Raw genomic sequence first — 16,422 nt, forward strand, 5'->3', positions numbered from 1 at the left:
TATCTTCCCCCCCAGTATTAAAAAAATCACAAGATTGGTGGGAAAGAAACCTGCAGCAATCGGCTTTGCTTTCTGGAGGTGCTTGAAGTGCTGTGGCCGCAGACGTGTTCAACAAACGCCCTTTTGTCCGCATCCCGTCTGTAAAAATAACACTGCAATTTGGTCCTAGGAGGCATTAAATCTTGGTCGGGAGCGGTGGCTGCAGATTTTGTGAATTTATTACTTTTTTAGAGCTCTGCTTTCAAACGAACAGTCAGACCTCTGACCTACTGCCAACACATGGTATTCTTAAATCCCTTGTAGTTCGTCCCGCACAGCACTGTTGTGAGATACTGTGCACTATCCGATGTGTTGCACTGCCCCCAAAATTTCAGTGTCTACTGGGCATCGAGAGGGCATCGTTTTTAGACTCTTCCTGGATCATTTAGTTTATAAACCCCATGCTGTGTCGGTGCAACTCTGTATCGGTGCAGGTTGGAAGGCTGTTTGCATCTTTTGTATCATATTGTACTGATCAAAGTATATTTAAATGTTAAAAAGCACGACCTCCTCATTCAGAGTTAGTGGTCTGGTTCTGTTTACATTTTCACAAGCATCCCATTTCCCTCCCTCCCTCTCAGGTGCAAGTACTGGCATTACGATGAGAACTTGCTCACGTCCAGCATCATCATCGTCTTCCACAACGAAGGCTGGTCCACTCTGATGAGAACCGTCCACAGTGTCATCAAACGAACGCCCAGACGGTACCTGGCAGAGATTGTACTGATCGATGATTTCAGCAATAAAGGTACGTATGCATTTCTGGACCGTCGTACTGGGAACAAAGCTCCACATTCCTAGGATCAGTTTGTGTACATCCTATTCTCCAAAAACTTCACCAATAGATGTGTTATTTTGCACAGTTCTTCGAAATGATTTCCATATATCAACTCTATGAAGAGATTAAAGTTAATATTACTATTTTAAAGGTTCTGTAAAGCGTGTACACATTTCCACTTACTGTGACTAGCCGTAAAGATTGATGCACTGGAATACCTCACTGGATTAGTAATTGTTGCATTAGCTTTCCAGGCTCAGAGAATGTATTTAGCTGAACAGGATATCCGTGTCTTAAAAGGGCAGCATGCATAGATGGCTTTGTCTTGCTGAACAGCTACCAAATGGACAGCTTAGGCCACCATTAAGCAGGCTATTATCACCATCATCAGGACATAGCTGTGCTCTAAAGAACTGCGGAACTGTTAAATACTCAAATGCTTACTGTAGAGAGAGAGAGAGAGAGAGAGAGAGAGAGAGAGAGAGAGAGAGAGAGAGAGAGAGAGAGAGAGATGGAGATGGAGATGGAGATGGAGATGGATAGCTGTTAACAAAACATGCATGGAATTATATAATCTAAATACTGCACAGTTCATATCAAAGTGTAGTCTCCTATTCATTTACCAGATAGGTGTTCCCCATGTGAATCTGTTATGATCAATTTAAGAACTTGCATGCCACAGATTTGGATTCGTCAACGCAGTCGTAGCCCGTATCTTACCACACACTGACTGTATCGCCTTGGTTCGTCTCAGTCGTCCTGTGATACCGTACACCAGCTCTGACTCTCGCCCCGTCGATGCGTCTCTTCCTCCAGCGCACCTGAAAGAGAGGCTCGAGGAATACATCAAGCAGTGGAACGGCCTGGTCAAGCTGTTCCGTAACGAGAGGAGAGAAGGGTTGATTCAGGCCAGGAGTATCGGTGCCAATAAGGCTAAGCTCGGTCAGGTAAGCGGTGCTGTCGTTGTACATCGATGCTCTTAGGGGTGGGTGTACTAAGAGGGGCCAGTCTCGGATAAACACCCAATGTAGAGTATTTGTTTGCGACAGGTGTACAAATCTCAAACTTTAGTACATTGAACCCTGTGTGACATAAATTAACCGGATATTTGTCAAATGACACCTGGAGAAGCTGCAATGGAAACCTGTTGAGCCTGTCTTCTTCAAACAACGGTTCATGTTTGTTAATGTATTACTGTTAAATCGGTACCTGTCCCGTCTAGCGTCTGTCAGGATTTTGCACATTTTTAAGTTTCCTGTTGTCGGACGTTTGGGTGGACACATCCCAGACAGCGCAGTTAACTAAACATGCGATTCCACAACTTCCTGCTGTCTGGAATGCTCAGCCGGGCGGGAGGTTTTAATGCGTGCTTTTCCCTAGGTGCTCATCTATCTGGACGCACACTGCGAAGTGGGACTCAACTGGTACGCCCCGCTAGTGGCGCCCATAACAAAGGACAGGTAGAAGATATACTCTAATCCGCCATCTTTTTTTAAATATATATATGCATTTATTTTCCAACCTGTGTTTTTGTTAGTTGTTCCCCCCCACTTAAAGCTATAATAAATGGAGGGCATTCATGATTGCTTTCAACTGAATATGAATAGATTTAAAAACGTATAAATGTCCTTGAGTAGGATAGATAAGTCTTGTATAATTGTGTAAACAAATACATTGACTTGAAAGATGACTCCTGTTTCCCTCTAAGATATCTTTTGTGCTTATCCATTTTCTTGGAGATTCAATCTTCACTTGTTGTTTTGAATTTAATCTTTTCCATTTAAAAAGCTGTATATGAAGGGTTTTATAGCTCTGATGCACAAGTGTATATTGCGCACAAGACGCATGTGACAGTTCTCAGTTGTGCCCGTTGTTATAAATGTCTGCTGTTGTTTCTCCTCAATGTTGCAGAACCGTATGTACAGTTCCCTTGATAGATTACATAGATGGGAACGATTATACCATAGAGCCTCAGCAAGGCGGGGACGAGGACGGTTTTGCCCGCGGAGCCTGGGACTGGAGTTTGTTGTGGAAGCGGGTGCCCTTGAACAGCAAGGAAAAGGCTAAGCGCAAACATAAGAGTGAGCCTTATCGGTAAAGACACTTCTGCCTTCTGCGTGTTCATCCCAACCCATTCTTCTTTTTGTCCCTTTCTCCCCATGTCCGTGTGTTTGTCTTTGTGTGTCTCTGTTCTGTGTGTGCGCATGGATTCCCCAACCCCGCCCTCTCACCGTGCTCAGAACCGCGTGCACCGTGCCGCTTATCGACTCCATAAGCGGCCAGTCGTACGACTTAAGCGGTCAAGGGGGCGGAGACGAGGACGGGTTCGCCAGAGGCGCGTGGGACTGGAGCATGCTTTGGAAACGCGTCCCTTTGGCTAGCAGGGAGAAACAGAAGAGGTTAACTAAAACCGAACCCTATCGGTAATTGACCCCCCAGCGAATGCCCGACTAACCCCCCCCTCCCGAAAAGCTGTGCTGGTGTGGCTTGGATCGAGACTGGTGGCGGGCCTGTGTTTCTCTGTGCGGTGTCGTGTCTTTATTTCGGAGCAGTTTGTGTTTCTTTGGTTTGCTTTTGTTGTCCTTCTTCTCAATGAAGCTGGCAAGAACAGAGGACGCCCCTTTCCATCACTAACCTGCTGTCCGTGCTCACGCCTGCTACTCACCTTCCTACCAGTGTGAGCGATTTCTGCTTAAGAAACCAAAACCACAGTCTTCCACTGATGTCCATGTTAACAGTGTCTCGTCCTGCTTCCCTAACACAGTGGCAGTGCTGTTAATCTAATGAATAACATCCCCCCCCACCCCCCACGGTCATTTAAATAACTTTTAATCTGGTAAGCCCCCTGCATGTGTAGTTTTCACAAAGTGCGTCACTGCGCTCAGATTCGGCAAAGCTGAGAAGATTTGTTAAAAAACGACAACCACCGATAAATAAGTCGACAGGAAGGCGATAATACGGCTTTTAAGATGGTAGTGCACAGATCTCTTTGTTTTCAGTGTAACGAACAGTACGCCGCAAGATCATTCTTAGGAGGAAATCCGACAAATGCAAATCTAAACCTCAATCCCCACTCGGTTCTTGGCATTTCACGAGCCACTTTTAACCAAACTGCAGTCACTCATTCATCCACCTACCCACCTGCAACTAAGCCCTGGATTTTTATGAGAAAACCATTCCATTGTCACAGAAATCACTCATGAGAGACGTTACGGACCGAAACCAAAGGATGCCTTGTTTTCCTGGTTGCTGTCTTCCTCCTGTGTTTCCATTTCCCTTCCATCCTCCTCATGTGTGCGGTTGTGTTTCCCCGGGGAGTGTCGTCCGTCTCTGTCTTTTGCTGCTCTCCCTTCGGTCTGCTGCACGTGTTGTGCTGCTGTAAAATCCCTCCATTGTGTCCGAAGGTCACGCAGAATTTTAAAATGATTAGCCATATATATATCTAATATTGGCTTTGTTAAAAATACATGGTGTTTTAATTGATAGTAACTGGGAGAAAGGCATGCCAAACATTTATAATTGATAGAGTTTAATATTGTATCTTGTGAAATCTCCAGTCCAGTATACGATTGGTCTTGTTCTGCCAGTTCCATACTGATCGCTGCTTCTGCATTTTTAATCAACGCAGCAATAACCTATAACATTACGGTTCCAGCATGAACAAGATGTCAACGATCCCTTGGTTTCCCTGTCAGGTCTCCTGCTATGGCCGGAGGGCTCTTTGCCATCGAGCGCGAGTTCTTCTTTGAGCTGGGGTTGTATGACCCTGGCCTTCAGATCTGGGGAGGAGAGAACTTTGAAATATCCTACAAGGTAAAAGGCGCCGGAGAATGTCTCTTCCCTCCTGGACAACAGTCCAATTAAAAGAAATGGTGATGTTATGGAAATGAAATCAATGTCAGATGAAAATGAACTAAAGTAAAAATAATAGACATCCTTTTGTAAACGTCGGTAAAGAAAGGTATCTGTCGGGTATTTTGTGGGAGGAGTCTAGAATTAGTTATCATTTATTCATAAGCAGTCGCTGAAGAGCAGCCAGGAAGAGTCTGGATTGACTGGGGGATGTGGGAGATGGTTCGGCCGAGAGATGGATTCCTCTCGTTCCTTTCACGCTGCTGTTAGAGCATTTGAGCACTGCAGCAACTGAGTATCTTCCTCTGATCTCCCTCTAGATCTGGCAGTGCGGCGGACAGCTGCTCTTCGTACCCTGTTCTCGAGTCGGACACATCTACCGCCTCCACGGCTGGCAAGGGAACCCCCCGCCGGCCCACGTCGGGTCCTCTCCGACACTGAAGGTCTGTCTAGGCGAGAGATCCTCAGCCTGTACTCGAGCTCGGCCTTTCTTCCCTTTCCTTCCATTCGTAGGAGGCGAGACACGATCTGCTCTCTCTCGCGTCTTTTCCAGAACTACGTCCGAGTGGTGGAGGTGTGGTGGGATGACTACAAGGACTACTTCTACGCCAGCCGGCCCGAGACAAAGACTCTGGCCTACGGGGACATCAGCGAGCTGCTCAAGTTCAGAGAGGAGCACAACTGTAAAAGCTTCAAGTGGTTCATGGAGGAGATCGCCTACGACATCCCGGTACACTACCCTCTGCCTCCGAAGAACGTGGAGTGGGGAGAGGTGAGTTGGGTCTGCGTTTACCCTCACAGCTCTCACAGCTTTACTGTAGACTTGTCTTCAGAATGCAGGGCGCTATATTCCGGATCGGGGGCCCTGCGAGATGCGGTCTGTTCCCATTCTGCGTTGTGCCTAACCCTGAGACTGTGTGTCTGCTAGGTCAGAGGGTTTGAAACCAACTACTGCATAGACAGCATGGGCCACACCAACGGAGGAACGGTGGAGATGGGCCCGTGCCACCGGATGGGAGGAAACCAGGTACGTTGTGCGTCTGTGTTCACTGCTCTGGTATTGTAATCGCACGGTCGTAGATTCTCAAATCTGATACAACGAAGAAGCTACGACATCCTGGCTTTAGGGAAGTCCATGATCTGTGTCCACGGGAATACTTTCTCTGTTTTGTCCCATATTCCTGACGTACGAGCTGTTGTTTTTTCGTTGGCTTAGCTTTTCAGGATCAACGAAGCCAACCAGCTGATGCAGTACGACCAGTGCTTGACCAAAGGGCAGGACGGGTCTTCGGTCATCATTACTCACTGCAACCTGAACGAGTACACGGAGTGGAAATACTTCAAGGTCAGTGCCGATCGCGCCGTCCCCGCATAACGCGTTCCCTGCTTCGTTCCCCCGAGGTCTAGTGTTTGTTTTTCACACCGTGGCAATCTTCAGAGGAGAGCAGCCAGACTGAGCCAGATCTGAAGGGAAAGTCCTACTGAGAGACTGAGGGAACTGAACTTTTTCACCCAGGAACAGAGGAGACTGTGGGGACTTGATCCAAGTCTTCAAAATCATGAAAGGCATCGACCACATCAAACCAGAGGAGCTTTTCCAGATCAGCAGGGACACACGCACCCGGGGACACAAATGGAAATTGGGCTTCAAGGCATTCAAGATGGAAAACAGGAGACACTTCTTTACACAGAGAGGCGTCACAATCTGAACAAACTCCCCAGCGATGTGACTGAAGAGACAATTTGGGAACATTCAAAAACAGACTGGATAGGATCCTTGATCACTTAGTTATTAATGGACACCAAACGAGCACGATGGGGTGAATGGCCTCCTCTCAATTGGACACTGTCTTATTAGGAGTGTTGTGCTGTGATTTGAAATGGGTTTAACCTGATTAGATTTGACGCTGAATTAATTCCTGGCACATAACTTGTTCGTTTTTCCTTTTCAAGGTCCCTAACTCGAGTTTCTCCGTTTCCCTCCACAGGACCTGCACAGATTCACGCACCTCCACACGGGAAAATGTCTGGACCGCTCTGAAGTCCTCCATCAGGTTTTCATAGCGGACTGTGACAACAACAAAACCACCCAGAAGTGGGAGATGAACAACATCGTGGCAGTGTAGTGCCGCCCGGCCGCCTCTCGACACACTGTACACGTCACGGACTGAGAACACCATCTGCCTGTGTCACTGCTGCATTACAGACTTTTACGAGTGTAAATAATGTAGTGAAGGAGGACTGTGAGAGCAGAGCATCCGTCTATATCGGCTGTTTACAATTTTAACGTGTGTTTCATCTCTCTGAGTCTTTAGATTGTTTACATGTTTTTTTTTATTTTCCTTTTTTGGTCTTCGTGTTTCTCAAGGTACTTCTTTTCGATGGGTTTTTGCTCAGGGGTAACAAACTACACGAGAAAAGCATGTTGTTTTTGTAGCTGTGCATTTATAACAAAGGTATAGGTGCAGGAATCCATACATTTGAGTTCCAATAGCTGTCAAATCCCCAAAATACTACCTTTCTTTCATTGTAATACATCATGTCTGGTGTTAACAGCTGCTGCACTCCAGTCAGTGCATAGAAATGAAACGAGCGAGAGCATCTGGCACTAAAACCAGACTTTATCCTTCCATCTACCTTGTTGCTTAACTGTGTGAAGAGGGGATTTGCTTTTATTCCCGTTTTTATCGAGCCACTCCGCTCTGTGCTGGATTGTGTCACAGGGAACGAACTTGATTGTGTTACTTGTTTGCTTTTAATTTGCGAATGAGCATTTTCTTTGGAGGTTCATTTATATATTTAAAAAAAAGGTGTGTGTCGGTTTTGTTTTACCTCCCTGGGCAACCAAAAGACAAAACTATGGCACTGGTCTGTTTTCTATGTGGGGAATTTACTGCCTTTGTGTGGGGAAGAATGTAGGAAGATGAATATGCGTTGATAGAATCGTGTTCATTGTAGAATCGTCCCAACAGGGAAGTAATTCAGAGGCTTTCTCATGAATTGAAATGCATTGATTTGAATTGGTTTCCTTTAAATAGAAATAATTTAACATACTGTGAGTTGGATGACCAGAAATGTAATTGTGGGTGACGTGAAATTTACAAGGTATTTAGAAAGAAAAAGACTTGTTTGCTTGACAAGATATGCATAACCATTAATGTATGCAATTTTTTTATACCATGTAAATACAGATTGTTTCTATATTAAGGCATTAACTATTTGAGATACACAGTGGGTCTTGGATGAAGGTGTAAATATCTAACTTGTAAATATCAGTTCTCACTGGGAAATAAAGTAGATATCTTTTTACTCTGTTGTATTATTGTTCGGCGTGGTTTTTCTGTATGTTCCTGCCGTGTAAATGCACTCTGGTGGAACACTGTCACTAAATAAGCTAAACCTAATACAATATAATATAACTTTATTGAGCAATCAGTCAGTGAATAGATTTAACTTTAAAACTTAAGGTGGCTTTTATCACTTGCTTCCCCATCCTTCACAGAATTATATCTGATCACTTGTATATACACTCACCTAAAGGATTATTAGGAACACCAAACTAATACTGTGTTTGACCCCCTTTCGCCTTCAGAACTGCCTTAATTCTACGTGGCATTGATTCAACAAGGTGCTGAAAGCATTCTTTAGAAATGTTGGCCCATATTGATAGGATAGCATCTTGCAGTTGATGGAGATTTGTGGGATGCACATCCAGGGCACGAAGCTCCCGTTCCACCACATCCCAAAGATGCTCTATTGGGTTGAGATCTGGTGACTGTGGGGGCCAGTTTAGTACAGTGAACTCATTGTCATGTTCAAGAAACCAATTTGAAATGATTCGACCTTTGTGACATGGTGCATTATCCTGCTGGAAGTAGCCATCAGAGGATGGGTACATGGTGGTCATAAAGGGATGGACATGGTCAGAAACAATGCTCAGGTAGGCCGTGGCATTTAAACGATGCCCAATTGGCACTAAGGGGCCTAAAGTGTGCCAAGAAAACATCCCCCACACCATTACACCACCACCACCAGCCTGCACAGTGGTAACAAGGCATGATGGATCCATGTTCTCATTCTGTTTACGCCAAATTCTGACTCTATAGAAACAGAAATCGAGACTCATCAGACCAGGCAACATTTTTCCAGTCTTCAACTGTCCAATTTTGGTGAGCTTGTGCAAATTGTAGCCTCTTTTTCCTATTTGTAGTGGAGATGAGTGGTACCCGGTGGGGTCTTCTGCTGTTGTAGCCCATCCGCCTCAAGGTTGTACGTGTTGTGGCTTCACAAATGCTTTCTGCATACCTCGGTTGTAACGAGTGGTTATTTCAGTCAAAGTTGCTCTTCTATCAGCTTGAATCAGTCGGCCCATTCTCCTCTGACCTCTAGCATCAACAAGGCATTTTTCGCCCACAGGACTGCAGCATACTGGATGTTTTTCCCTTTTCACACCATTCTTTGTAAACCCTAGAAATGGTTGTGCGTGAAAATCCCAGTAACTGAGCAGATTGTGAAATACTCAGACCGGCCCGTCTGGCACCAACAACCATGCCACGCTCAAAATTGCTTAAATCACCTTTCTTTCCCATTCAGACATTCAGTTTGGATATCAAGAGATTGTCTTGACCAGGACCACACCCCTAAATGCATTGAAGCAACTGCCATGTGATTGGTTGGTTAGATAATTGCATTAATGAGAAATTGAACAGGTGTTCCTAATAATCCTTTAGGTGAGTGTACATCTTATGACACTTTTTAGACAAGGAGAAAAATAAATCACAGCACTGCCTGAAAATGTGCTTTCAAACCCACTATATAGATCTATAGCTGTGGGAACATTGAATTTAGGAATACCTTAGGATTTGGATACAACACATCCTTCAGTCATATGACAGAACAATATAAGCCTTACAAGATGTAGTTTTGTGTGATTTGTGCAATTGTGTGGAATAGGTAGCCTTGTTTTAGTTTCTCTGGAAGATTAGAAAAGGTGCTGGAAAGACAAATTATACACTTATCCTCATCTTTGTTCTCCTCGAGACCCCTCTGCTCCAGCATAAATGAGCTCAGTATAGAATAATATTCATTTGGACTGTTTATGTGAGTCAGGGATAGGATTAATTTATCTGGGGGGGTTCATTAGGACAGCAGTTGCTTAGTCTGAAACCTATTTTGGTTAATTACAGGGGTGGAGGTGCAATACACTAATTTGTACACACAAGACATTTAACAGAACTCAACCCACACATTGTATAGCCCAGATGGCACTAGAGACATCTGCATTCACACAATATTGAAGTTCTACCACACGTAGGACACGTTGTTCAGAAATGAAATGCTCAAGCAAACATTTACTGCCTCACTTTATACACATGTAGACTTGGAAGGAAAGTTTTGTAAGCAAATGTGGAGGTTTAAGTGTAACTATAAAGCAGGCACACACTCAATCATACACTCCCTGCCACGAAGAAAGGACCTCAGGAAGACGGCATCGAATCTTAATATACAAAATTTTATTATAAAAAAAATTCAAATCTACACAACGTTAGAACAAAAAGTTTAAATCCATGTCATGTTTTCTTAAATGCATGTCCTACACAACATCCCGAAAGGCAGAGAAACATCCCAGAATCGCACGCTAACCAAAACACAAAACCGCAGCGCTCCGAGGACCGGCCGCTACTCATTACAAAACCGCCCGCCCCACATGGATGACAGCTACACAGTCCTGTACACGTTAAGAAAACCCAACACTAATGTTAAGCTGCATTCAAGTTCACATTCTGGCTTTGTAAAATTCCAGCTTCGGTCTCCAGGCCCAACAGCTTACTCGTCATCGTCATCATCATCATCGTCGTCATCGTCATCTTCCTCGTCGTCGTCATCTTCATCGTCATCGTCATCCTCAGGCTCGGCCTTCTTCTTGGATCCGGTCGGCCTGCCGGGGCCCTTCTTGCCAACGGCACCGGTCTCCACCTTGCTCTTGGCGCGGTACGCGGCGACATCCTGAGGAACGGGAGGAAGGATACGGAGGTCAACAATCGGGACTGACCCGGGGACACGATTGGACCCACTCAGGTTTAAAAGCTCTGATGTGCTCCAGGCCAATGAGTTGCACCCTCACAGACAACAGCTCTCAACCCTGCACCATCTCTGCCCTCCCACACTTCTCACCTTCTCGTATTTCTCCTTCAGCTTCACGGCCTTCTGCTCAAAGGGAACCTTGTCCTTGGGCGTCTGCTTGGACCACAGCTCTCCCAGTTTCTTTGCGATGTCCCCGATGGAGATCCCGGGATGCTCGCCCTTCACTCTCGGGCGGTGCTCGGAGCAGAACAGGAAGAAGGCAGATCTGCAGAAGTGAAGAAAAAAAAAACACTTAGAATTCATGGTTACTATAGATCTACAACAAAACCCACCCTTTAGAGGCTGGTGCACCCTGTCCTGCCTCCTGTGGCCACCATCTGAGCTCTTAATTACAGGGATCTTTCTGAACCCTTTGATTAGGCCAGTCACAGGATTAGACGTTAACTACTTAATTGGACAGGATTATAATCTGGTAGACACTAGGAATGTCACTCTCCAGGCCTAGAGAGCAGTGGCAGCCCCTGGTTTTTCTTCCAGCCCAGCTCTATGCTGCTTAACTGATCTAGTTAATAACTCTGGAGAATCCTGAGGGCACAAGGTTAAGATCAACATGTTATCAGCCCGCTAAAATGGTTTAAATCTCAAATAAGCCTCATAATAAATTAGAGGAACAAAAACCCAGATCAGCGGATGCTGCAGCCCTGCGGGACTAGCCTGAACCCCTGGACTTTGTACCAATGCTGCTCTGCATACCAATGCCCGAGCAAGTCTCTATTTAGAGTTTAAACCTCCAGAATGTTTGATTACATGGAATCTCTTGAGGACGGAGGATTCTAATCAGCAATCCACCTAAATAACTTTTAAAAACTAAAACATGAAAGCCCTCAAATAGTTTAGTGTATTCAGTCAACACTTAGCACTGGACTCTATAAACTAAAGGGTTAACACACACACACAGTTTTACACCAACTATGTTAAAGTTAAAACACTGAACAGACGCATGTAAACCGGAAGGGCCGCACAGACTGCGTGTCCGTACTTCCGCACACGTGACTAGGCGCACTTACGGTGGCCGTTTGGGGGCGTTGGGATCCTTCTTCTTCTTCTTGCTCGCCTTCTCGCCCTTAGGAGGGATGTAGGTCTTCATCTCCCGCTCGTAGCGCACCTTGTCCGTCTTGGCCAGGTCCTCGAATTTGCCCTTCTCCTTGGCCGACATCGTCTTAACAAAAAAAATAAAAAAATAAATTAAGTTAAAAAATAAATTAAAACGGGTTTGCAAAGCCCCGTTACAAGGCAGGCCGGAGTCGGGAGAAAAGAGCCAGAGCCATTCGAGTCAGCTGGGGACTGAGCAGCGGAAACGGGAAGGAAGTGTCCCAGCACACAAACCCCACTCGGCTCATGAAGACGGGGGAGGGGAGGCGAGAACAAAGCCGGCGGCCATTACCTTCCACCTCTCGGAGCACTTCTTGGAGAACTCGGAGAAGTTGACGGAGGTGTCCGGGTGTTTCTTCTTGTGCTCCTCCCGGCACGTCTGCACGAAGTAGGCGTAGGAGGACATCTTGCCCCGCGGCTTGTTGGGATCCCCTTTGACCATGGCTGCACGCTTGATCTGCAACGAGCGGGCGGGTCAGTGTGCGGGCGCGGTGCGGGGGGCAGCCCGCCGGGGGGGACGGCAAATCAAACCCCGGGGCCGACAAGAGAGATCGGCCCGCTGCGGCCCATGCCTGCTTTGCAACCGCACGGCTCTAACAATGAGCGGGCCTCCATTTTGTTTCCCGCCTAAACTTCTCTTCCTCCCCGAAACAAGCCTACTGGAGGGGGGAGGGGAGACGAGATCCGCGCAACTTACGGCCACACAAATACGATGCAATGCAACCCGCCCAAGCCTACAACCCCGGGGAAACGCCAGGAGGGCCTGGAAGTCAATATTTTAAATAGACAAGAAAAGTAAGTGCGATACTTTACGGAGACGGGGCGCGAAACGTACAAATTGAGCTCGATTACCATTTAAAAAAAAAAACTAAAATCTAAATAATTATAAATATCCACTCCTATAAATAAGCATCGTATGTTGTGATTATAAATACCTGCGTTTTTACTTCCCCAGAAACAGAATAAATAATAAACACGAAGCGTAGAAAAAGCCCATTGACACTCACCACACACAGCTACAGGCGCAGTCGTTGAATGTGCGGTTCCGTACTAGTACGCACTGTTTTCTCAGCGCTGCTCCGGTCACACAAGCATGATAAACGTTTCTCTAGGCCCCGCCCCCCGATCGCCGCTATTGGCCGCCTGGACGCGTTCAAATGGAAAAGTAGGCTCTCGCCGGGCCACGCCGAGCTCTGATTGGTGTAGCCCGTCGACCAATCGGAATCGAGACAGCATGTTTGTCGGCTGCACTGCAGGAGTGTGCGCCCAGTGATCTGCTCCGTGATTGGTCGGCCCGGGGATTTAAAATTCGCGGCTGCGGAAGCGCATTGGTGCAGGGTTGGAAGGCGGTAATGCGATTGGCTGCAAGTGGTGTCGGCGTCATTTGAAACACAAAAGGAGGGCGATTTTAATTTTTTTTTTGTCATGAAAAAGAAACAATAGTAGACGCTAGATGTAAACTTGAATGAAACAAAAAAAAAGTGATATAAACAAAATGATTGTCCCCGAAAACCCCTTACAGTACAGTAGCAGCAGAAACAATCCCAGTAAAGCATCTGCAAATGCATGTTTGTGTGCCAGCAGTTTTGATTTGCACCAGGATATGCTCATTGCATGACCAATTAAGTGCAATTATTTTAGTTTTGGTTGATCCGTTTTCGAGAGGAAAAGCTCTATAACCAATTCCTCAAAAAGCTGCGTGCACTTTTTCTCGAGTTTGTGCAGTTCTGCATACTGACCGAATGAGATCATTTAAACAAACATTTTAATCCAGAAACATTTTAAATAAATATGAGCACAGCAGACCTCTTTAAACTAAACTAAATATTACATTAGCACAAAGTGTAGATTCACGTGCATATATATATGTGTGTGTGTGTGTTTATTTAACCCATGTCACTGAATATAAACGCTATCATAGCTGTCTGGGGAGAGAGAAAGAGAGAAACTTTATTATAAACTGGAGTTTAACTGGACGTAGGATTGAGCCCATTCTTCTTGTCCGTTATGTGCTACTGTAACCTATGTGTGTAACATTTGCTACACGTAACTGTATCATTACGACATTCGGCTGCATGGTGTAGGATTACTTCACCCTGCAGAAGAAATGGCGAAGGAAAACAAAACAAAAGAGCAGCTGCTTGCACCAATCCACCGCACTCCCGCCCCCGGGCCGGCGCACCGTGCAGCGCCGGCAGCCTGCAGACGGGCGACATCTCACGCCATGCAGTGCAATGCAATGCCAACACGGGAAAGACGCGGTAAAATACTATACGTAGGGTCGTCTGCGTGCATTTGTACTCCAGTTGAATCTGCATTCATTTAGTTACCATAGCTTTCTTTCACAGTATACACAATGCACAGGCCATGCAGGTAAACAAGCAGTGCAGTGGTGCTGGATATCTGCGCGCTTCTGTGCGCCACTCGTAACCGCAAGAATTGAGAACCAGAGTGCGTGGGCCGGCGCTCCTGCTGAGCAGTAAACAATTCCGCAATGTGTATCTGTGCCTAGACTGTAGCCATCAACTGAACTATTACACATACCGCTAGTTATTACAGAAATGTACCAATACACCCGGTGCTGAGACTGAGGTCATCCGGGTTTCACTTGGCTTATTCGTCACTGTAGTGCTCATATCAGTGCAAGTCTAACTGATACATTCTCTCTTAAACAGTCCTTTCTCCACACTGTTGTACAGTATACAAAAAACCTCGATATGTATTATATGGGTAACTATTTTACTGGGCCGCTGGATATTCTATGCATGAGTTGTTGGTTTCTGTGCAGGACCCTTACATCGGCGTGCAAAATGTGTCTTCAAATCTGAGAGTCAGATCATGCGTTTCATTTATTGTGCATTGGCCAACTGTTAAGAAAGCGCCGGACACCAGGCATTACTGGACTGCATAGCCTCCGGTTCATTTGCTCCGATGCGATGTGCTGGGCAGCTGTCCCAGGGCTTTGCTTTGTCCACATAAGACGCAGACCTGTCTGTCTGTCTGTCTGTCTGTCTGTCTGGGTCGCCAACTTTCACGGGAAAGTAAAAGCAGACGCAAATACGAAACTGAAATGTGATTGCCAATTTGATTGCCCCACTTCGTTATCCCTCTCTAATGTGTTTAGATCCTGACAAAGTGAGAAAACGTATCTTTGAAGTTAGAAGTTGAGAATCATTCAATCATGTATCACAGCTGATACGGCTAGCATAGAACCGCGTAACACACACATTCATCTTGTTTTGTTATTATTGACAACAAGCATCATCAAGACACTATCTTCCTAGAAGGCACATGTGCACGACACTGATAATAATTTCATTTTCTTGTTTCCTTTTATCTGAAATGAAAGTCTGAGTCTTTTTTCTGTATATGCAGTCTACGTTTGAGTACTTTCCAGCCACTCAAGTCGCAAGTTCAGTTGTTTTTAAGGCAAACACGGGTTGGTTTCACTTTCCTTCTCACTCGATCGCCTAGTTTGAACGCGTCCCTTCTTTCACCTAACAGACGAGTGGTGTGGACGCGGCTGTTGGCACTGATGGCCCAGTTGAGCTCAATCCCAGTCCAGTTTGGCCCCTGCAACCCTTTTCATGCTGGGGTGTGAGATGTTGTGCCCATGGAGAATGGAGGTGAGCATGTTGGACACTCACTCCAGCTGCCCACCCCTCTGTGTCTCAGCCGAGTTTACTGACACAGCAGCTGCAGGCTATATGGAAACTGATTGAAACAGCAATGCTGCCGTTTCAAGAATCAATTATAGATGGAAGTACTTTAATAATACAAAGCAATTCAAATGTAAGTAAATATGAATCATGTCACAAACATCTCCTCCCACCTCGACACCTCACGCCTCTCCTTGTTTCCCTTCACACCAGCTCCGGTGATCCCACCCTCGCCTTGTCTTCCTTCCCACTCATTCCTTTTGATACTTGTCTCTTTACTGCACTTGAACTCCACAATACATTTTCTGCCTGACCTTTCAACGCTAGCTCCAGATCAATTATTGTTTTTATCATTCATTAATGTTAATGTATTAATGAATGTAAAAATAAAATAAATATTCTGTTTTCCAAGGACGTGGTCAGTCAGCACTTTTATTTAAACGCAAAGGTCAGCTGATTATGGTCTAGTTGGGCACCACGACACTTGAGACTGGAACTGAAAACTCCAACGCAAAGACGTTACCTTGTTAAGTTATCCAACATGGTGCGAGCCCTGTTTCTTTCACTGCAGCCGAGAGAGATGGCAATATTGGTGTTATAATAGCCTGCCGGGATGCGTCAGTGATTGTGTGTAGATTGAGCTCATCTAGCAGGTCAGATATCTGCTGAGTGCTTTGCATTAGCATGTCATTGCTGCTGTGCGTAAAGGTGCGGCAACGAGGTGTTGTATTCAGACAGGAGATTGCTCCCTGCAAACAACCCAGCAAACACAAGAAGTTTATGCAATAATACAACGTTGCTGGAAAGCCTTACTGTATACATCACGATTCCCCCGAGGAGCATATGCACTCTGCTGTT

General features: G+C 45.7%; 2 protein-coding genes across 4 annotated transcripts in view; one reads left to right on the forward strand and one right to left on the reverse strand.

The window, feature by feature from the left end:
• galnt7 (UDP-N-acetyl-alpha-D-galactosamine: polypeptide N-acetylgalactosaminyltransferase 7) overlaps positions 1-7,986 on the forward strand; it is a 19,162-nt gene extending 11,176 nt beyond the window's left edge. For 2 of the 3 annotated variants that reach the window (XM_066718123.1, XM_066718125.1), the window contains exons 3-12: positions 621-787; positions 1,634-1,764; positions 2,198-2,277; positions 3,058-3,240; positions 4,513-4,630; positions 4,990-5,112; positions 5,223-5,441; positions 5,598-5,696; positions 5,886-6,014; positions 6,658-7,986. In XM_066718123.1, coding sequence (XP_066574220.1) covers positions 621-787; positions 1,634-1,764; positions 2,198-2,277; positions 3,058-3,240; positions 4,513-4,630; positions 4,990-5,112; positions 5,223-5,441; positions 5,598-5,696; positions 5,886-6,014; positions 6,658-6,795 — 1,387 coding nt within the window. In that variant the 3' untranslated portion in view covers positions 6,796-7,986. Of the gene's footprint in view, positions 1-620; positions 788-1,633; positions 1,765-2,197; positions 2,278-2,728; positions 2,912-3,057; positions 3,241-4,512; positions 4,631-4,989; positions 5,113-5,222; positions 5,442-5,597; positions 5,697-5,885; positions 6,015-6,657 lie in introns of all 3 variants that reach the window. The other variant, XM_066718124.1, reaches the window with a different exon arrangement.
• A 2,174-nt stretch (positions 7,987-10,160) lies between these two features.
• On the reverse strand, positions 10,161-13,010 carry hmgb2a (high mobility group box 2a). Its single transcript, XM_066718128.1, has 5 exons — positions 12,913-13,010; positions 12,198-12,362; positions 11,821-11,972; positions 10,844-11,018; positions 10,161-10,675 (listed from the first exon to the last, which is right to left on the reverse strand). The coding sequence occupies exons 2-5, from the start codon at positions 12,345-12,347 to the stop codon at positions 10,496-10,498; spliced, it is 657 nt and encodes a 218-aa protein (XP_066574225.1). The 5' UTR covers positions 12,348-12,362; positions 12,913-13,010; the 3' UTR covers positions 10,161-10,495.
• Between the last annotated feature and the right edge of the window lie 3,412 nt (positions 13,011-16,422).

The sequence above is a fragment of the Amia ocellicauda genome, chromosome 12 (assembly GCF_036373705.1).
Source record: "Amia ocellicauda isolate fAmiCal2 chromosome 12, fAmiCal2.hap1, whole genome shotgun sequence".
In the NCBI taxonomy this organism is placed as follows: domain Eukaryota; kingdom Metazoa; phylum Chordata; class Actinopteri; order Amiiformes; family Amiidae; genus Amia; species Amia ocellicauda.

What these genes read in the sequence shown, in the direction of transcription:
- hmgb2a (XM_066718128.1), bottom strand. Translation starts at nt 12,347, where the DNA reads ATGGTCAAAGGGGATCCCAACAAGCCGCGGGGCAAGATGTCCTCCTAC. An exon ending in AACGCCCCCAAACGGCCACC is followed by an intron (nt 11,019 to 11,820) that starts GTAAGTGCGCCT and finishes TCACTTCTGCAG; the next exon opens with ATCTGCCTTCTTCCTGTTCT. An exon ending in TGAAGGAGAAATACGAGAAG is followed by an intron (nt 10,676 to 10,843) that starts GTGAGAAGTGTG and finishes CCCGTTCCTCAG; the next exon opens with GATGTCGCCGCGTACCGCGC.